We start from the raw sequence: 22,190 nt of genomic DNA on the forward strand, positions 1-22,190 counted from the left end.
CGCTTCTGTCTTAGACCCATGTCAGTCTGGTTTCCGGCCGGGCCATGGGACGGAGACGGTGCTGGTCGCCTTAGTGGATGACCTCCAACGGCAACTGGATCGGGGCGGCGTTGCGGTACTGATGTTGTTAGATCTGTCGGCTGCATTTGATACAGTCGACCATCGGCTACTGACGCGCCGCCTCGCCGACATTGGGGTCGAGGGGTTGGCCTTGCAATGGCTTTCCTCCTTTCTCCTAGGTCGGGGACAGAGGGTGGCTATCGGGAGCGAGCGGTCCCGGAGGCGCACACTGGATTGTGGGGTGCCCCAGGGAGCAGTTCTCTCCCCGATGCTGTTTAACATCTATATGCGCCCCCTTGCCCAGATTGCCCGGCGGTTTGGGCTGGGTTGTCATCAATATGCAGATGACACCCAGCTCTATCTACTAATGGATGGCTGGCCCGACCCCGCTCCAGGGAATCTCGACCGGGCATTACAGGCTGTAGCGACATGGCTCAGGCTGAGTGGGCTGAAGTTGAACCCAGCGAAGACAGAGGTCCTATGCGTGGGTCGCGGCGCTCTGGGAAGGGAAATAGCTCTCCCGGCCTTCGATGGTGCGCCATTGAAAGCAGCGCGCCAGGTAAAGAGTCTGGGTGTTTTACTGGAGCCTTCATTATCGATGGAGGCCCAGATAGCAGCCACTGCCAAGTCAGCATTCTTCCATCTGAGGCGGGCAAGGCAGTTGGCCCCTTTCCTTGAGCGCCGGGACCTCGCAACAGTGATCCACGCAACGGTCACCTCAAGACTAGACTACTGTAACGCCCTCTACTTGGGGCTACCTCTGTGCCGGACCCGGAAATTGCAGCTAGTGCAGAACGCGGCGGCCAGGCTGTTGTTGGGACTCCCGAAACGGGAGCATATATGGCCGGGACTACGTGAACTGCACTGGCTGCCGATTATATACCGGGTCCAGTACAAAGTGTTGGTCGTTACCTTTAAAGCCTTATATGGCCGAGGACCTGCCTACCTGAGGGACCGTCTTTCCCCATATGAACCCCAGAGAGCACTGAGGTCAACGGGGAAAAACTTAATGACTATCCCTGGGCCGAAGGAAGTTAAATATCAGAGCACCAGAATACGGGCCTTTTTGATCGCGGCCCCTACCCTATGGAACCGACTCCCCGAGGAGGTGCGGGCCCTGCGGAGCCTTGAACAGTTCCGCAGGGCCTGCAAGACCATCCTTTTTAAATCAGCATATTCGGACTGCTAAGAAAAATGGTAATTAAAGATCCGCCAATGCGGTCCAAAGATCTATACCGCAGTATAATTGTATCTACTAGACTGGTTTTTAATTTAATGTTTTAATGTTTTATTGTTCTATAATGTAATTCTAATGTTTTATTTATTATGGTGTGTTTTTATGGATTGCTGTTAGCCGCCCTGAGCCTGCCAAGGTGGGGGAGGGCGGGATATAAATGAAATAAATAAATAAATAAATAAATGAGTTTTGAAACAGAAGTTCATGTAACAAATAGGGCTTTGTGCAGGTTACACGTGGCATCCTGGTTCCATGCCATGCCCAAATCTTGGAGTCTGCAACTCTTTGGTTCTGGAGCACAGGGTGGTCGTTGGTGTTTTTCAAAAGAATATTAAGTCTTTAAGGTATATTGGGGGTATAGACAGGATGTTCAAATAACTAGAATGTGAAGAGAATGGAAGGGAATATATGTGTATGGGATTAAAGGGCTTCTTAGAAATACTTTGCAGAAAGGGAGTGATAGAATGGAACAATTACCACTAGAGTGGAACAATTCTGTGCAATCTAATGCATAGAAACAATAATGTACAGTACTCCTGTGTATATTAAGAACGTAAGAAGAGCCCTGCTGGATCAAGTCAGTTGTCCTTCTAGTCCAGCATAGGGTTGCCAAATCTGACTCAGGAAATATCTGGGGACTTTGGGGATGAGCCAGCAGCAAGGGTGTGATCTCCAAAGGGAATTCTGGCAGTTACATTTAAGGGGCTCACACTGCTTTTAAATGCGTTTCTTCCATTATAAATAATGGATGATAGGGGCACCTTCTTTGGGACTCATAGAATTGAAACCCCTAGTCCAATCTTTTTGAAACATGGGGGTGGGGGTTTTGAGAAGAGGCACAAGGTGCCTCTACTTCAAAAAACAGTCCCTCCAGAGCCCCAGATTCCCACAGATTGATTCTCCATTATTCCCTACGGAGTCTGGTCTCCATAGGGAATAATGGTTTGTCTGGTGGACATTTCCCTCTCCACCCTGTTTTCTGATAACCCTGAAGCAGGGGGAGAGCCTCCAAATCAGAGGATCCCCAACTGGGGATTAGGCAAACCAGAAACTGCAGTGTAACAACTTAGAGCAAAGCCACTGTGTAATCATACATTGGAGGCATATGCTTAACAAACTTCTTTTGTATTATATCATAAATATATTTCCCTCACAAACCAAAACTGTTTTCAATGATCATAAATAAATCAAGAATACATTATCTTTTTGTCAGTTTTGTAAATCGGTAGCAGACCGAAATCTTGCTGCACCTGCCAGATTTCGGTCTGCTACCCAAATGAGAAGCGATATTCATTGCGGTACTATCTATGTCTCTCAACAAAAGGATTTTTATCAGACAGTGGAAGTTTAAGCATATGCTTGCAATGTATGATTACACAGCAGTTTTGTTCTAAGTTGTTCCCAAGTGGGGATTGGCAACCCTACATCCTGTCCACTGACCACGCATTTACTCTGAAGCAGAGCACAGAGCAAGGCTTTCCCCTGATGTTGCTTCCTGGCACTGATATTCAGAGGTTGACTGCCTCTGAACATGAAAGTTCCTTTTAGTCACCATGGCTAGTAGCCACATCCTCCATGAATCTGTCTAATCTCCTTTTAAAGCTGTCTATGCTGGTGGCTCCCTGAGCTGAATAACCCAGGTTGTTCTGATCTTGTCAGATTTCTGAAGCTAAGCAGGGTGGGCCTCGGTCAACATTTGGATGGAGCCCACCAAGAAATACCAGGGTCACAATGTGGCAATGGCAAACCACCTCTGAATGTCTGCTGCCTGGAAAACCCTACAGGATTGCCATAAATCAGCTGTGACTTCATGGGCAGGCGGGACACTTGTGGCCATCACTTGTATAAAGAAGAATTTCCTTTTATCTATCCTGAACCTACTGCCCATCAGTTTCATTGGATGCCCTCAAGTTCTAGTATTTTGAGAGAGGGAGAAAAGGTTCTCTTTGACAGCTCTCTCCACCCTGTGCATAATTTTATAAACCTACTTCTTAATTGTATGTTTTCTAAACTGAAAAATTCCAGAATGTTCAGCATTTCCTCTTATAGCAAAGGTGCTCTGACCCCTCAGTCATCTTGTTTGCCCTCTTCTGTACTTTTTTTCATTTCTGCAATGTCCCTTTTGTGATATGGTGACCAGGCATCGTGACCAAAACTACATACAGTATTTCAAATGAGGTCACAGATCTGTATAGGGTCATTATAATATTGTCTGCTTTATTTTCAACCCTTTTCCAAATAATCCCTAGCATAAAATTTGCCTTTTACGCTTCTGTGGCTGCCATTTTCATTGCGCTCAGCTATCTACTATGACTTCAAGGGTTTTTTCCCCTCACAATCTATATACTTAAAGTTGGGATCTTTTATTCCAACATGCATCATCTTATGTTGACCTGCACTAAATTTCAGTTGCTACATTGTTGTTCTCCAAGCTCCTCTTGGAGCTTACTTATTGTGAGAACTGGTGTATGCCACTTCTGAACAAAGGACTTGTCACAATTTTTCTGACATAACACCAGGGCCAGATTAACAATTAGGCCAACTAGGCACCTTTAGGGGCCCAAGGCCAGCTCCCCCCTCCCCCCCCAGTTTCCTGCCTGCTTACAGCCCTCCCAGTCTGCACACACAGCCAGTAGCTGAGCTGCTCTTTGCCTGACTTGCCTGGTGTGGCTGCTGTTGGCGTCATTGCCAAGTTTGCCTCTCTCTGCCTCTCCCCCATAATTTTCTCAAAGGGGCTTTTGAGAAGGTTCCTGCAGGCTGCAGTGGGGGCCACAGGCGGTGGGGCGGGCGCTCTGACTCAGAGATAATTTTCAAGGGATTTTGAAAATTTTGAGATTTTGACTGCCTAGGGGCCTCCACAGGGTTTAATGCGGCATTGCATAACACTGCAGCCCTCCTCTAACAAAAGGATGCTGTTAGTTAACCCCATGCTTGAGAGGAGACAAATGGAGAATAACAGCAGTCTCCTATTTTGACATATTTATTGCTACGTTGTTTCCTCCCATTAAATACAAACCAATGGTGACCCTATAAACTTAGCTTGTCATTGCTGTTTGGCTTTTACATATGTAAAGACAACTTTGCATATGTTGAAACACTGGGTGCATTCACAGACACTAAATAATTCACTTTGCAATTGGATTTTACTGTGTAAGAATAGTAAAATCCACTTGCAAACAGTCACTCCTGACAAGATGCAGGTAATATTGCTTTGTAATCTGCTTTAGTTGGTGTCTGACTCTCCATGTTAGATGAAGTCCAGCTTTCTTTGACAACCACCACGAAGAGCTTGGGAGTCCTGCTGGACCTAGCTCTATTATTTGAGAAACAGGAGTCTGCAGTGGCCAGAAATTTACTTTTACAAGATATATTTTGTAACTTTCCCCCTTTTTGGAGATTGCTGGTCTGGCTATGCTGCTCCATGTAACAGTAAGCTCCAGGCTGACTAGTGTAATGTGCACTACATGGGAGTGCACATTACACTAGTGTACATTACACTTTAAGACAATTTGGGAAACATACCGGTAATCTGTGCAAAATGCAGCCACACATTTATTATTGGGTGGGGTGCAGGAATCAGATCACACCTATTTTGCAATGGTGGTTTAGCTGCCTGTTGGTTTTCCAGCCCAACTCAAGGTGCTAATGTTGATCTTTGAAGACCTTCACAACAGTGGACCCAAATACCTGAAAGGCCACTTCTTCTAGTAGCCCAGGTGGCAGCTTTATTCATGCACCAATGCCTTTTAGTCATTCCAGCCCCTACAAGAGTAAATTCTGCTGTTGGCCATGTGCAGGCATGTTAGGGTTGCCAAGTCCAATCCCAGAAATATCTGGGGACTTTGGGGGTGGAGCCAGGAGACACTGGGGTGGAGCTAGGGGGAGGGGGGGAAACGGCACCGGGGAGTGTGGCGAGCCGCCCCGTCTCAGACAACAACAACAGGCTCAGGGCGGCTTAACAACACAATTCACGATTTAGCTATACAGATAGATAAAATTACAGTTAAACAACATGAACATTTAATTAAAAATCTGCTTAAGTTTTAAAATTAAATTAATAAAAGTGCTAATGCTATGTTTACTTTATGTTTGCTTTTATGATGGCGGTTTCCTTAGCAATTTCCATTTTCATCAGCGAAAGCCAGTTGGAAGAGGAAGGTCTTGCAGGCCCTGCGGAACTGTTCAAGGTCCCGCAGGGCCCGCATTTCCTCTGGAAGTTGGTTCCATAGGCTCGGAGCTATAGAGGAGAAGGCCCGATTGCGGATACATTGCAACTTCACCTCTCTCGGTCCGGGAATAGTCAACAGGTTTTTCCCGGCTGACCTCAGTGCTCTCTGGGGTTCATATGGGGAGAGACGGTCCCTAAGGTAGACAGGTCCTCGACCATATAGGGCTTTAAAGGTAATGACCAGCACTTTGTAACGGACCCGGTATATAACTGGCAGCATGCTGCGGCTGCCGCCTCTTCTCCGCTCGCTGTGGCTGCTCCTCCGAGATGGGGTGGGGGGGTCGGCAGCGGCGCGGCAGCCTCGCCCACTCCGCTCCGCCTCTGGGGTGGAATTGGGGGGGTGGAGGCGGGCCGGGGGCGTGGTGAGCCACGAGTCCGGGTCCTAGAAGGGCCCGGATTCGCGGCTCGCCATGCTCCTGGCCTGCCTCACCCTCCCTTTCTCTGGTTTTGCCTGCGCTGCTGCCGCCTCTTGGCTGCTCCTCCGAGATGGGCTCAGCCTGGGCCCATCTCGGAGGAGCAGCTGCGGTGGGTGGGGAGGGGGCGGCAGCGGCGCGGCACGGCACGGCGGCCTCGCCCACTCCAGGATCGGGCAGCTCGCCATGCTCCCCGGCGCTGTTTCCCCCCTCCCCCCGCTTCTGTTTTTTTGGGGAGCGGGGGAAGAGGGTGGAAATCCTGGGGTCCCCCACCAGGGCAGGAGGGTTGGGAAGCCTAAGGCATGTTAGGTGGTTGCTCCCATAGAGTTTTCAGCCTCCAGGTGGTGCATGGAGCTCTCTCTTGGAATTACAACTGATCTCCAGACTCCAGAGATGAGTTCCCCTGGAGAAAATGGCAGCTTCTGAAGGTGGACTCTGTGGTATCATATCCCCACTGCGGCGCCTCTCCTTCTCAGGCTGCACCCCAAATTCCCAGAAGATTCCTAATTCAGAGTTGACAACCCTTTGGAATTGCTTTCCAAATGAAATTAGAAGAGCTTGCATCTCTTATGCTGAGGTTGTCAGGTCTGTGTTGGAAAATACCTGAAGAATTTGGGGGTGAATCCAGGAGAGACGGGGGTTTGGAGAGGGAAGGGGCCTCCGCATGATACAATGTCATAGAGTCCACCCTTCAAGCAGCCGTTTTCTCCAGGGGAACTGCTCTCTGCCAGCTGGAGATCAGCTGTAAAAGTGGGAGATTTCCAGGCCCCACCTTGAGGCTGGCAACACTAATAGTTCCACTGGCTTATAAATAAATGTAAATCCTCAGAACAGCCTGCAGCTCCTCAAGATGACTGCTTTTGTGAATGACTTAAAAGACAGTGATCTCTGTTGCAGTTGATTTATCAAGATTTTTCTTTCTGTTTCTTTTAATTTCTATCTTTAGATTTACGTTTTTGTTTTTTTTATTGTCATCACCTGCCATAAGTTCCAATTATCTGGGAGGAAGGCAGACTTAAATGTTTTAAAAACATAAATTAACTGACTGTAATTGTTTAGGTTTTGTCTAGTTCAAATTCATTTTTAAAAATTTGTTGGGTTTGTTTTTTTAAGCCTTCATTAGATGCCTTGAGAGTAGTATACATCCTGGTTAGATGTAATTTTTCTTCATAAATAAAGTAGCCAGTAAGCAACTCTGTCTTGACACACAAGGGGGAGCCACACTCCAAATGAAATTAGTTCTAGTTACTTTTCTTCTCCCTAACTCACACTCTTAAATGTCACAGTTTTATCACTCACTGGATAATGGCTTTTCCTGCTACTAGTGTGCTTATCAATGAAATATCAGCAGGATTCTGATGATATTGTCCAATATAATTCAAATGCTTCAGAAGGATTCAGCTAAAGCGGGGAGGCAGTTTGGTGGAAAAAAATTTCATAAGTTGAACCACCACTGCTGCTGATTAAATATTTCTTCCCTCCTCTCTACTGGAGCTTCAATCACAATTCTATGATAAACAGAACAATGAATAAAGGATAATGCTGTGCTTATAAATGTGTGGTCAGCAAAACCCTTTCCTACCGTGAGTATGATATACTCTCAGAAGTGGCCAAAATAGGGCAGATCTTCTCCAGCACTCCTGTACCTCCTTGGTGAGGCCCCTTCAGGCCTTCTGAATAATATTCCTAGGAGCCCCATAGCAGGAAATATCACTTAGTAGGGATTTAGTAGGGAATCCCATTCTTTTATTTCCTAGCAAAACAATAAACGAGAAGCAGTGTATTTGGAGAAAGAGGAGTGTGCTGTTTTTTGTGATGTTGTTTTCTCTGTGAATTTTCCTGCCTTTTGTTGATGTGATTAGCTGGCCATTGAGCCCCTGTGTGCCACCAAAATATCTCTTGAAACTCCTTGAAGATTTATTAATGTTTCTGATGGATTACTGTCTTCCCATTAAACTAAACTCAAGTGGAAACTTTTGGGCTTTTCCCGTTAGGAGTGCGCTTCTACACTGCCAAAAGCCAGGGAAGGCATCCTTTTCTTCTTCAGTTCTATATTTGTAGTTATTTTTCTGCTAGTTGGCTTCCTAGCAACTAATTGCCACTTCCGTCTTAAGTGCTTTAATGAACTGGTAAGTTTCATCTCCTTATTGAATGCTCAGGGAAGTCAGCCAGCCCCAGGAAGGCCACCTGAGTCAAGATGTTTATACCTGTTGGTTTGTAACAAGCTGTCACAAAGTGAAAGTCAGGCATCGGGGCATTTTATCATTGGTGATTTCCCTCTAAAAACTCAAGGCAGATTAGTTGAATTGGGTGGAACCCTCTGGATAAAGTTGAATACAGTCTGTACGTGGAGAAAATACTTGGACTTTCGATCTACTTCAGCTGGAACAGGTAGGGAGTAATGCTTAAATGTTTTGTTGGAACAACCCTGCTGTATGATATACTGCTAATCCTCTATTGCCTTTTTGAGCAGTTGCATTTATCTCTTTGCATGAGAAGAAATGGATCATCTTTCCTTAACCAACCAGGTAAAGTCGCACTGTTCCCAGTACCTAATGGGCCCAGTGCATTGTGTTCTGTTCAGATTAAATCTGTGAAAATTCTCTCCTAATTTAGCCTTGCAAGCAACATCTGGACACCTGGTCAGATGACACTATTCAGCACCACACAGAGCTAAATGCTATCATATATTTTCTTGCTTGCTGCATTTATCTCTTTCTGCATACCTAATGATTGTATTTTAGGCAGTTCCTGCATGGTTGCCACCAGTCTTTGGTCTTTATCCCATTACAGTATGCCGACACAGCTGGAGAATGCGATGGATACCTTAATCAAGATCTTTCACCACTATTCAGCAAAGGAAGGGGATAAATATAAACTCAATAAAGGAGAACTCAAACAGCTCCTCACCAGTGAACTCACTGACTTCCTTTCGGTAAGATGGGACTGATAAATGTCCTTTGCTCAATACATAAATAGGGAGGTGAACTGCAGAAGGGGGAAATAGCCACTGGCGGATCCATGAAACAGAATTTATATGCCAGATGTACCATCAAGCATTTTCTGCAGCAACCACTGTGCTGTGTACACAAATACTATATTTTGCCACATCCATGGGACTGAGTTCTGGTGACCAAATGCTCAGAGCTCTTGGACTGTTTTGTTGTTAGCCTAAAGCCAGCCTGTGCAGTGGATTTAAAAAATGGGATTTGACAAGGATGCGGGAGTCTTAGGTTCAAATCTCACTTTAATGAAACTTGTTGGCTAGTCTTTGAAAATTCTAATGTCATTGATCAGCCTAAGAGCTGGTTTAGATCTTATAGCAATTGCCATCTCTGTGGCATATATCCCAGTCACCCACCCTGGCTGTGTTGCTTAGTAGAATTCATTGTGTGAGTTGTGGCCATCAGATTATGATAATGCCACTGCTGTGAGTGGAGAAGTTCCTCTTAATTGCCTTAAACTCTGTATGTGTGTGGGGGTGGGGAGGGAAATGTCTCTAGCTTTAAGTTTTTGACCCTGGGTAGTATCACAATTGGCATTAAGATAAACATGAAACAATAAGTGGTTATCTCTGTGGATTGGGCAGAACCAGCCTAAATGCTGCATTTATGAGCCATTAGTCCTGGTCACTGGTTCTGCATGGGGAATGATGTAACCAGAAGGCAGGTGACTTTGCTGCTGCTTCCTTCCTTCCTACCTACATCTATGTGGCTTTCTGCATGCTATTTGCAACTTTTCATTTTAATATGCTGTGCCAAAGCAGATTCATTTCCACCAAGTCCAACATTCTATTTCCAGAAGTGGCTAATGAGATGCTTTTGTGACCTCACAAGCAGAGTGTGAAGATGATGGCCATCCACAGTTGTTTGTTCCCAGGACCTGGTACTTGCCAGGTATACTACTGTAAATACAGGTTCTATTTAGGAGTCATCACCAACGGCTAAGTAGAACCTTCATGTCTAAAGGCTCCAGATTTGAGGAATAAACAAAATTGCAAGTTATTTTGGTAAAGTGGGGACAGTTGTGGTGTCCTAGCAATGTAGCTGCAGGGTGCAATCCCCAGACTGCCCCAGAGCCAACTAAATGTAAACAGGTTGTAAGGTAACCAACAACTTGTTGCCACCTATGTAGGCAACTGCTTCAGTAGCTGTTAATTTAAGAAAGAAACCCCATTTTCATTAATGGTATGACAAAACTATTCCAAAAGGAAATTTAAATACTGTCAACTGCAATAAAAAAGATGAATCAGTATGCCACTACTGATTAATCTGTTACGGGTCTAGCCATCAATGTCAAATTTGGTCTATGACTCAGGTGATGCAAATGTCTTTAGAAGAGAATAATTCCCTTAATTATAAATACATGTATTGGAGAGATGCCCACCAAATGGTGGTGATGCAAGTATAAAAATGTAGCCTTAAACATGCATTCTAGCTAAGGATGCCACCCTCCAGGGGGGACCTGCAGATCTCTGGGAATTACAGCTCATCTCCAGACTACAGATCACTTCTCCTGGAGAAAATAGATGCTTTGGAGGGTGGTCTCTATGGCATTGTGCCCCACTGAGTTCCCTGTCCTCCCCAGGCTCCATTTCCAGTTCTCCAGTTTTCCAACCTGCATCTGACATTCCTACCCCCGCTCATGGCCAGGAAGGACCTGGGGATCCTAGTTGTAGGTAACTAGATGGGCAAGAGCCAGTCCTAGCTTTCTTCTTTTCCTTGACTTATTTTCCCTCGTGATGACTTCGGACTCCTTCCCTGTTAAATGCCCCTTGCTCATTTGGTGTAGTGGTTAAGTGTGCAGACTCTTATCTGGGGGAACCGGATTTGATTCCCCACTCCTCCACTTCCCCACTTCTCCTCCACTTGCACCTTGGGTCAGCCATAGCTATCTCAGAGCTGTCCTTGAAAGGGCAGCTTCTGTGAGAGCGCTCTCAGCCCTCCCACCTCATAGGGTGTCTGTTGTGGGGGAAGAAGATAAAGGAGATTGTAAGTCGCTCTGAGTCTCTGATTCAGAGAGAAGGGCGGGGTATAAACCTGCAATTCTTCTTCTTCCAGCATTCTCTTTCGCCTCTTCCCTTAGTTGTAGCCATCCCTTGTAGTTATAAGGCAAGGCAGTTGTTGCCTTTTTCCTTGTAGGAGATGTGTTGGTTGCTAGGCATCTAAATAAGTCTGAGAAGAGGGTGGGGTTGGAATAACACCTGCAGTTGTCTCATAAGCACCATCATCTCCCTGAAGTAGGGCTCTCACTTCCTAGGGAAAGGAGGCAGGGCTTTTTTCCTGAGGGAACGTGATGGAATGGAATTCTGGAACCTCTTAGTGGAAATAAAATTCTCAAAAAAATGTTTAAAAGTTCATGAGGGGCACCCATGTGTTTCTCCTTCATTTCTCTCTTGAGAGTTACAGCACCTCTTTTTCCAGAAAAAAAAAAAACCCTGTAAAGAGGTATCTGGTGGTGCTCTTGTCCAAGGGAAAGGTTACACATTCCCCAGACACAATCTATTATTTTCACTCCCTGTCCAACTCAGCTTTCTGATGTAATCTTTCCCACCCATGTTAACAAAGTGGTTTAGAAGGAAGTGAATTGACAGTTTGAGCTATTAATATGGAAAGTGGGCGAGCTATGCAGATTAAGTTTGGTCCAAGATCTGGAACTGTTCTTATCCTTGAAGTACTTCTTCAGGCCGGAAGCTGCATAGTATTGTATATTCATGGATTGACTGGAAATCCTGTAAATGCTAAATATAGCCTTCCTATCTGTACTGAGCAGAAAGACTGCAGAGAAGAGCTCTAGCTCAGAGACATTATCAGTGCCAATGTGATTTGTGCTCCTGTATTTTGCTCTTAAATTGCACTCTACTGAAATTTTTGTATTTTTTTTTTAAACAAGATTTGATCTAGAACTGGCATCCTGTGGTCTATTAATCCTAAGAAAACCTCCAATCTTAAAAATTGACAGCTGTGTAAAAGGAAAAAGGGAAAACAGTAATGAATTTTCTTGGGTTAAATTTTCTTTGTCCTGTGCTGCACCTTATTAACATGTCTCTGCGGATGTTCAGTTCTCTGAGTGAAAGCTTCACTTCCAAGCACTGAGGACCGAACAAAAAATTTTTTTTACTGGGTTGGAGACATTGTGGAAAGTGCTGAAAATTGTGTTTGTGTACTAAGTGCTGTCAAGTCACCTCGGACTTATGGTAACCCTATGAATTAATGTACTTCAAAACGTCCTATCATTAACACTGAAAACTGCTTTCCAACTCCATCCCACCCCCCAAGAGAAAACAGCTTCGAGTGAGGGAATCCTTTCAGAAGAAAAGAATAGTGTGAAATCAATTGTTTAAGAAATATCTTTCCATGGGTTTTGGTTATTATTTAGGAATACCTTACTAATTTAATAGAACAATCTGTTGTTCCACTCTTACCTTCTTAATTACTTAATTAGCAAAAATGTTAGACATAAACTTTACATTGATATCTTTTTGTTGATGCAAATACTGAATCCAGGCTACGTTGTAGCATTGGTAAATGCCATGTATTATATGTACAGATTTCCTCAAGAGTTTTAAGTAGCCTCGATCCATGCCCACGAGGAAAGAAAAGAACCATCTAAAGTAATCCACTGTCTCAAAAGACCCAGTAACTAGGATCAAGTTGTATGTCAACGTACTTTCAAATATATTGGGTTTTTTGTCTCTGTAGTGTCAAAAGGATCCCCAGCTGGTTGACAAGATTATGAAGGATCTTGATAGCAATAAAGATAATGAGGTGGATTTTAATGAATTTGTGGTTCTGGTTGCTGCATTAACTGTTGCATGCAATGATTTCTTTGAGGAGCAACTGAGGAAAAAGGGCGACTAGAAATGGTAAGTGAAATGTGTTTGCTTATCATGCTGTAGAAACTCTCATGTTAGTGAAATTAAGGCCATGCAGAACTCTCTTGTATGTGATAGAGATGGATTTTATAAATGATGGAATGAGAGCAGAAATATTACTTAAGGGCTTTTGTCCCATTTTCTTGTATAAAATGGCCACCAAAGCTAAAAAATGAGCACCACAAGAAAATACAGCAGAAAACATAATGTGCTGCTAGAAATGTCTGTTGTTTTAACTGGAGTATTGTCGCACAAGGGGGGATGGTAACGTTAGAACTTCTTAAAAAGTTTCTGATCCTGGGGTGAAGCCACCTGGGATGGGTTGTTGAAGAGGGAACATATGTGTGACATAAAACAGCTAGGGTGAAGCTGTGACCCTGCTGATTTGGAGCTCTCTTGTGTCTGTCCCTTCACCAGTCCATCCCAACCTATCTTGTTGTCAGTGACTGATACACTTCTAAAGCCTCCATCAGTTACATACCCTGGCCCCTAATGTTGGCCCAATATAGCTGCACAAGAAGAGTCCTAAAGGACTTGTTTTGGGGTCTTCAGCAGGAGCTGTAAATTGAAGAGGCCAATGTAGGCCCCAAGTCTGTCTGGAGCAAAGTGCTTGGAACACTCCAAACCAGGACCAGATCTACATGTTTTTTGAGGAGGGGCAAAATTGAAAAATGATGCCCCCTTATAGGCCCATTCTATCTTATGGGCCCGTAGAAAAGAATAGACTCCATACCCAATTTGGTGCCCCCCTCCAGTAGTTTTAAAATTGTTTTAAAACTATTGCTAATAATTTTAAAATTGATAAGTAAATTATGGTTTTATATGTTTTATTGAATTGATTGTTTTTATGATGTTGTAAGCCGCCCTGGGTCCGCTTGCAGAGAGGGCGGGATATAAATGTAAAGTAATAAATAAATAATAAAATAATAATAAGTAGTGCCCGGGGCAAGCACACCCTCTACTCCCTAGATCCAGCCCTGGTCCAAAACAACCCCTTTCAGTGCCATGACAGGAAACACGAAGGGCTTTGTGGGAACAGCTTCCTCAGAGAACGGCCCCTCCCTTTCTTTTGCTTTCATTTTCAGAGCAAGTAAAGTTCTGCCGGAACAAGACCCAGTAAGTATTTGTGTGTGTGTGTGTGAGAGAGGGAGGGGGCAGGGGATTCCCTGGCTTGGAGGCCCTCCCCCCACTTTAGAAAGTGTGAAGGGGGAGGGAGATGTCTACTGGGCACTCTATTATTCCCTATGGAGAACGATTCCCATAGGGAATAATGGGGAATTGATCTGCAGGTATTGGGAGCTCGGGGGGGGGGCTATTTTTTGAGGTAGAGGCACCACATTTTTAGTATAGCATCTAGTGCCTCTACCCAAAATACCCTCCAAGTGTCAAAACGATTAGACCAGGGGGTCCAATTCTATGAGCCCTAAAATATGGTGCCCCTATTCTTCATTATTTCCTATGGAAGAAAGGCATTTGAAAAGGTATGCTGCTCCTTTAAGTGTGATGGCCAGAACTCCCTTGGAGTTCAATTATGCTTGTCACACCGTTGTTCCTGGCTCCACCCCCAATGTCTCCTGGCTCCACCCCCAAAGTCTCCTGGCTCCGCCCCTGAAGACCACAGATATTTCTTGAATTGGACTTGGCAACCCTACTACCTCTAATATTTGGTTAATTGGGTTTATTTTAAAAATGTTTAGTCTTAGCCAGGGCCTTTTTGGTAGAAAATGCCCAGCAGGAACCCATTTGCATATTAGGTCACACCCCTTGATGTAACCATTGTTTCACACAGGGCTTTTTAAAAGAAAAAGGCAGCAGGAGCTTATTTGCATATGAGGCCACTCCCTCTAACACCAAGGCAGCTGGAACTGCGTTCCTGTGCGTTCCTGCTCAGAAAAAAAAGCCCTGGTATTAGCAGCAATCTAGATACTTTGACCTGCTTTTAAACAAAAATTCCCAGTCTGTTCTCCCAAGGAGCAAACACTTTACATATCAACTGACTTCTTTGCAACAACTAAGATGAGTAATATGATGAACTGTCAAAACTATAGATGGCCTCTTCTGCATGGGAGCAATTCCACATTATTTGGTCTTATTGCTGCTACAAATGCAAAGGCATTCCCTGCAGTGTGGAAGACCCCCTTCCCCATTATTTCTCCTCACATTCAGGGCTGGCCCTGCCACTAGGCAAACTTGACTATTGGGTGCCCCCTATGTGACTCAGTGACATTACACTGCTGCCCAACCTGGCCACCTCTCCCAGGGGTGCCAAGAAGGGGAAGAAGTCTCTGAGAGGCAAGGGCATTCTCCCTGCTTTTGCACCCCTGGGAGTGCAAAAGCAGGGAAAGGAGTCCCCGAGAGGTGCAGATGGCAGGGCAATTCCTTCTCTGGGGTTGCTGCGGCCTGATTCCTCTGTTCTATTCTATGGGCCCATGGGACAGAATGGGGAGATCTGTCCACATCAAGCCCAGGGGGGGGGCACAAGTAATTAGCCTTGCCTAGGGTGCCAAAGGGTCTCGGGCCAGTCCTGTTCACATCCACCATTTCTCCCTTCATCTTGCCTATAGTGTGCTCTTTGCCTTTTTAAACTGGTAGTTGGTATATGATATAGAAAATGCTGACATAATTTTAAAAAGCCTACAGGGAGTAGGCATGTAGGGAAATCGATGTGGAAGATGTAAAATCTGGAGCTTTCCATCCACATTTCTCATAAACTCACTTTGGCTATTAATGTTTAGGAAAGACCGCACCTAATCAGGTTTAGGAAACATATGGAAGTTCTATGGAAGGGCTTCTAGCCCCACTGGTGGACTTCTTGATGGCACTTGGGTTTTTTGACCACCATGTGACACAGAGTGTTGGACTGGATGTGCCATTGGTCTGATCCAACATGCCTTCTCTTATCTTCTTATGAATGAATGTGAACAGATAGAATGTATCACTCCTCCCCATATAGCTTCTGTCTGTTTAGTGAAGTCATATGTAAGCTCACATGAAGCTGCCTTATGCTGAACCAGACCCATCAAAGTCAGTATTGTCTGCTCAGACTAGCAGCAGCTCTCCAGGGTCTCAGGCAGAGGTCTTTCACATCACCTACTGCCAGATCTTTTAACTGGAGATACCAGGGATTGAACCTGGGACCTTCTTCATGCCAAGCAGATACTCTGAGCCATGGGAATGCTCCGAGCCTTTTAGGGGAGTGCTTCAAGATATAAAATCATGGTGTGGCAGGTGTTAATTAGGATTGAAAATAAAATTGGCCATTAATTAATAAAGGATTGGAATCAAACTGATTAGGCCAAGGGAAGCAGGGAAGCTTGCATAAAGACATACTTAGTGTGAAATCTGTCTGTTGTGTTGCCTAACACTGGCCTTGCTTGGAAAGTCCCAAGCAAACTCAGGAATCATGAGTGTGGTGAGCTAGCAAGCTGATATTATGACATGCAGCTTAATGAAATAGAAGTATATGTATAGCAGCCCGGGAGAGAATCCTGGAGAAAATCCCAAAGATGCTGTTTATTAAACTGGAAAGTTGTAGTTTAGCTTGTCTTGTGACTGCGGATAATGATGCCATGTAATGCCATTTATGGAAAGTACCTGAAAGCACCAATCCTGCCTTGCCCATGGGTCTACATGTTTCCCGTACGATGATCTATGCTGATGTAACAAATTTAGTACTATAAAAGCTTGTGTTCTTTCTTGAATCAGTGTTCAGACCTACTTTTCTGCACCAGTGATAGATCTGAAACCCATGCATGCATGTACTTCAATAAAAAAAAGCTGTTTTTCCTGATCCTGCCTCTGGCCTGATCTATCACTGAACCAACCACCAAGTGCATATTGCAGTAGATGATGCTACAATAGATGATGCTTTTACACATGCTAAATAATTCAGCTTCCATCCACTTCACCAACAGTTTGCAAGTGGATTTTGCCATTTCACATGGTAAAATCCAGTTGCAAAGTGAATTGAAAGTGCATAAGAACATAAGAGAAGCCATGTTGGATCAGGCCAATGGCCCATCCAGTCCAACACTCTGTCACAAAGTGGCCAATATATATGTGTGTGTGTGTGCATGTGTATATATATATATATATATATATATATACACATACATACATATATACACACACACACACACACACATATATATATACTGTGGCTAATAGCAACTGATGGACCTCTGCTCCATATTTTTATCCAATCCCCTCTTCAAGCTGGTTATGCTTGTAGCCGCCTCGACGTCCTGTGGCAGTGAATTCCACATGTTAATCACCCTTTGGATGAAGAAGTACTTCCTTTTATCCGTTTTAACCTGACTACTCAGCAATTTCATTGAATGCCCACGAGTTCTTGTATTGTGAGAAAGGGAGAAAAGTACTTCTTTCTCTACTTTCTCCATCCCATGCATAATCTTGTAAACCTCTATCATGTCATCCCGCAGTCGACGTTTCTCCAAGCTAAAGAGCCCCAAGCATTTTAACCTTTCTTCATAGGGAAAGTGTTCCAACCCTTTAATCATTCTAGTTGCCCTTTTCTGCACTTTTTCCAATGCTATAATATCCTTTTTGAGGTGCGATGACCAGAATTGTACACAGTGTTCCAAATGAGACCACACCATCGATTTATACAGGGGCATTATGATACTGGCTGATTTGTTTTCAATTCCCTTCCTAATAATTCCCAGTATGGCATTGGCCTTTTTTATTGCAATTGCACACAGTTTTGACATTTTCAGTGAGTTATTTAGTGTGTGTGTGTGTGTACATTATTTAGTGTGTGTGTGAAAGTGACAATAGAGTTGGAAGGGGCCATACAGGCCATGTAATCCAATTCCCTGCTCAGTGCAGGATCAAACCATTGCATTTGCCCCAGCTTCAAAATAGGCTGCTGATATCTGGTATAAGGCCTGACATTTCTTCCTCTCCTTGTTTAGGCTGAAGACATGTGACTTTTATATTTTGTTCCCTTCCTCTTGCTTTGAAAAAGTCAGTTTCATGGCATGTCTAAAATCTAGCCTGTTTCATCTTCACATTGGTTTCCAGTGCATTGTGGGAAGGTAAATTGGTTGTAAGATCAAACAGCAAAATATCTTTGCTTTCATAGAAATAATGTTGCTCACCAGTGGATTGACATCTTTCCCACCAACAGAAAAGTAGGTGAGCTGCATGAGGACAAAGCAAATGCCCAAATCGAACTTAGGTCAGGGAAGAAGGGGCTGTCGCGTAGCAGGGGGGCCCATGCAGAAAAATCAAGTTTTAAAAACTCCACAATTCTCCCCTGCTCAAGTTTTTAAACCAGGGGTGGCCAACGGTAGCTCTCCAGATGTTTTTTGCCTACAATTTTCATCAGCCCCAGCCATTGGCCATGCTGGCTGGGGCTGATGGGAGTTGTAGGCAAAAAACATCTGGAGAGCTACCGTTGGCCACCCCTGTAAACCATCCAGAGGTGTAGTGTTCTGCCTTCATCCTGTTTCCATGGAATAGTGACAGCCATGAAACAGTGGCCAAGGTGCCAGATCTTGGTTGTTGGGTGGTTGTTCAGAAAAGGGAGGTCCTGCTTCTTACCTCCCTTCACTCTGGGGCCTAAAGAACAAGCAACACCTGGGTTTACAGCAAAATTATCCCCAAGGGTAATTTCCCTGGGAGGGATTGCAGGGAAAAGAGGAAGTGATATAGGAAAAATGCTCCCTGGAATATCTCTCTGGAAACATGCTGTTGGATTCTTTGCACATATCAATCAAATAGGAGAACACAGAAATATCTGAAAACACCTTACCAAAGACTTCGCACAGGCAGGATATCCTGTAGTATTTTTCAGTAGTCACAGAAGACAACAGGTGGTAAGCAGAGAAGAGATTAGGGGAGGGAAGAGGAAAGGAGGGAGAGTGAAGACTTGGGAAGTGAGGTCACACACCGCAATTTTACAACCCTACACTCACCCCCAATTATTATATGCTCTGGAAAGTTGTAATCATAGCATTTCCTCTTGCGTTGATTTGTCCTAGCTCAAAAAGAGGAAGAGACTATTGATCTGGCTTGAGATGACGGGGTTGCCAGCCTCCAGGTAGGGGCTGCAAATCTCCTGGAATTACAACTGATCTCCAGACTACAAAGATCAGCTCCTCTGGAGATAGGAATGCCACCTTCCAGGTGGGACTAAGATCCGCCAGAATTACAGCTCATCTGCAGACCACAGAGATCAGTTCTCCTGAAGAAAATGGTCATTTTGGAGGATGGACTCTATGGCATTGTACGCCACTGAGGTCTTTGTCCTCCCCAGGCTCCATTCCCAAATCTCCCAAAGTTTCCCAACCTAGATGTGATAACCCTACCACCTCATCCTCTGCTAGTGATCTGGGGTAACCTGGTAACCCTACCTGGAGAAAATGGCTGCTTTGGAGGGTGACCATCCCTGCTGAGCTCCCTTCCATCCTCAAACCTCAACCTCCCCTCTGCATCCTAACAGGCTTAAGACAACCCCCTCCCCCCAAAAGACATGCATTGCATTCCTAATCTGAATCACTTCCTGCTTCTATTTAACTAGTACGTTTATGAATATTCCAGTATCTCATCTCATTTGACCTTGAATTGTTCAGGTCCTATATATTCTCTTATAAACGGGGAGGGGGGGATTCCCAGCAGGAACACACAGAAACGCAGTTCTGTCTGGCTTGGTGTCAGGGGGTATGGCCTAATATGCAAATTAGACCCTGCTGGGCTTTTTCTACAAAAAAGCTCTATGTAAAACAATGTTGATATCAGGGAGTGTGGCCTAATATGCAAATGAGTTCCTTCTGGGCTTGTTTTACAAACAAAGCCCTGCTTATAAACATTTCATTCATTAGTAGACTTGCCAGGTGCCCACTTAAGGCAGGCAAACTCCCAGCAGTTTTGGCCACAGTCTGCCAACGCTCAGCTGGACAGCAGGCAGAAACAGGCCAGCCAAATGGAGAGGAAACAATTGTCATCCAACTGGTGCTACAGCATTGCCCTGCTGCTTTCAGGTCATACACAAGTGATGTTATTGCACAGTGGAGATCACTTTCCCCCCTGTGGTATGTACCCACCTCCCCCAATCTCCTGACAATTGTCAGACCAGACCTGGCATCCCTAAAATAAATAGCTCCATTGCCAGTGAGTCAAGCAAAAGCCCTACATTACAATTATGAAATGAAGCAGTATAATGTTTCATTGTATCATTAGCCGTTAAAGATGCGTAACAGATCAATGCGTTATCTCCAGTGTTAGTTAGTCACTTCCTGAGTATGATGCTTTGGTACTGGGGATATTTGTTCAAATGTTGGCTCACTTGAAATACTTCATGGCCCTAGATAAATTGTTTTTTTCTGATATAGCTTGCCTCAGATGATTGTTGGAAGACTGGAGGGGTTAGAGATTGGCGATAACATTAGATTTGCTCTGGAAACATTTGGATTTGCTCTGGAAACATCCATTAATTCTCTCCATTCATTTATTGCTATAATGGTCCTTGGGCCAGTTATACAGCCAATACAATACATAAGATTCCAATATTTTAAAGTATTTAAAATGCTGTAATTCTGTGCACACTATTAGAGTATACAAAGATCAGAGCGCAACCTACTTGCAGGCCACAATCTACCCATTAAGACCATTGGTGCTCACCCTTGGCTCTTACTACCCATAGGATAGCAACAATCCCCTTTCCTAGCAACTTCTATGCTGGCATAGCCAATCATTAAACTTCACCTTCACAGTGTGCAGAAGTGTATGCAGTAACATTCATAATAAGAAATAAAACCTGCATCAGTTGGGGAGATAAGCACAAAACTACTTCAGATTTAAAGATCAGCATATACCTTTTCTTTCCCAGCAACATTTCTCCTGGAACACATCTGGCAATAAACTTCCTGTAGCTGCATTCATTTCTTAATGCCAGCTTCATCTGTATTTGCATTGACAGGTTGCAAAGAACCTTTTGGACAGGATGGGAGAAAGTAGCTTCAGCTGAAACAAGATTTCACCTTTTGGGTTTTCCCCAGTACTGATGCATGGACTTCCCTACTTCTTCCACCGAAACAAGCTTTCCTACCAATGTTATTTCATCAGATTCTGTTTGTTATTAATACTCTTGAGCTCTTAGATAAGATGTTTTAAAAACTACCCAATTCATTATGCAACTTGTGGATCAAATATGCTGCCAATGTTCATAATTACCTTTAATTTGTTACCTGGAGTAATGTACTGTAAGCCACCCCTTTGCCATGGGCAGAAGAAGGAGAGTTGATTTTTATACCCCTTTTCTCTACTCTAAGGAATCTCAAAGTCTCTTGCAATAACCGTCCCTTCCTCTGCCCATAACAGACACCTTGTAAGATAGGTGAGTCTGAGAAAGTTCTGAGAGAATCATGACTGGCCCAGAGTCACCCAGCTGGCTTAATGTGGAGAAGTGGGGAATCAAACCTGGTTCTGCAGATTAAAGTCCACTGCTCTTAACTACTACACCATGCTCGTTCTCGTGTGTTTCCATCCACTGGGAACAGTTGAATAATGTATTCAGAATAGCCATTTAGAAGTTCATTGTGGACTACAATGACCTTCAGCTCACCATTACCCATACCCCCTTGCGTCACCATATTTCTGGCTAGCTGTGGACAGGTAATCAGGACAGGTAACTGTATGGAGAGAGACTTCAGATGACTGCCATGTCCCCTGTGGTGCAGGCCACCATGCCACAAAGTTTGAGATAGTTAACACATAATTCCTGGTTATTTGAATCAATGTATAATGCTGAGCTCCAAATGTTACCAGCAAATGGCAATAGAATTTTATGGTTTCTCCAGAAGAAGGTAGCACAATTGCAACAGCATGGGAAAAACAGAGCTGCTGATCAACTATTTTCTAGCAAGAATATGTAGTCAAATACCAGGGAGATGAGAGAGCAATATCAAAGGTATGCCTTCTAAAAGTTTCACCTAGGCAGGGACCAGATTGAGCTAGATGTTTGATGGGAGTCTTGTTTCTCATAAGACTCTAGGGTCTCCAGCCAATGGATTTGAGATTCACCAAAATATGTCTTTGTGTGAGACAAGCCTCCCACGTTATTCACCTGACTCAGAAGTCTTCTTGCTTCCAGTCTCCTTGTCTTGCATTATTCTGAACCCACATTTCTAGCCATATAATAATTCCTTCAAAAGGTTTCCACAGCCCATTGTAGGCCCATTTTTAGAATTAAGTGAGTAAAGGGCTCTATTGTTTTAAGGATGGCCCTGATTCTGTTGAACTAAGTTTTCTTCCATTGGCATTTTGTAGTTTTGTGTGTGCGCTTCATAGTACAGCCAAAATAAGCTACAATAAAAGGAAATGAATCAGAGACTGAGTTTGAAATTTTTGTGTGAG

General features: G+C 44.2%; 1 protein-coding gene across 2 annotated transcripts in view; it reads left to right on the forward strand.

Moving 5' to 3' along the window:
• Positions 1 to 20,921, forward strand: part of S100Z (S100 calcium binding protein Z) — a 42,666-nt gene extending 21,745 nt beyond the window's left edge. Inside the window, exons 1-4 of one of the 2 annotated variants that reach the window (XM_060235841.1) lie at positions 8,131 to 8,329; positions 8,732 to 8,873; positions 12,640 to 12,803; positions 20,755 to 20,921. In XM_060235841.1, the coding sequence (XP_060091824.1) occupies positions 8,733 to 8,873; positions 12,640 to 12,798 (300 nt within the window). In that variant the 5' untranslated portion in view covers positions 8,131 to 8,329; position 8,732 and the 3' untranslated portion in view covers positions 12,799 to 12,803; positions 20,755 to 20,921. Of the gene's footprint in view, positions 1 to 8,130; positions 8,330 to 8,731; positions 8,874 to 12,639; positions 12,804 to 20,754 lie in introns of those variants that run through there. The other variant, XM_060235842.1, reaches the window with a different exon arrangement.
• The last annotated feature ends 1,269 nt before the right edge of the window (positions 20,922 to 22,190 follow it).

This window comes from Heteronotia binoei, chromosome 4 (assembly GCF_032191835.1).
Source record: "Heteronotia binoei isolate CCM8104 ecotype False Entrance Well chromosome 4, APGP_CSIRO_Hbin_v1, whole genome shotgun sequence".
NCBI classification, from domain to species: Eukaryota; Metazoa; Chordata; class Lepidosauria; order Squamata; family Gekkonidae; genus Heteronotia; species Heteronotia binoei.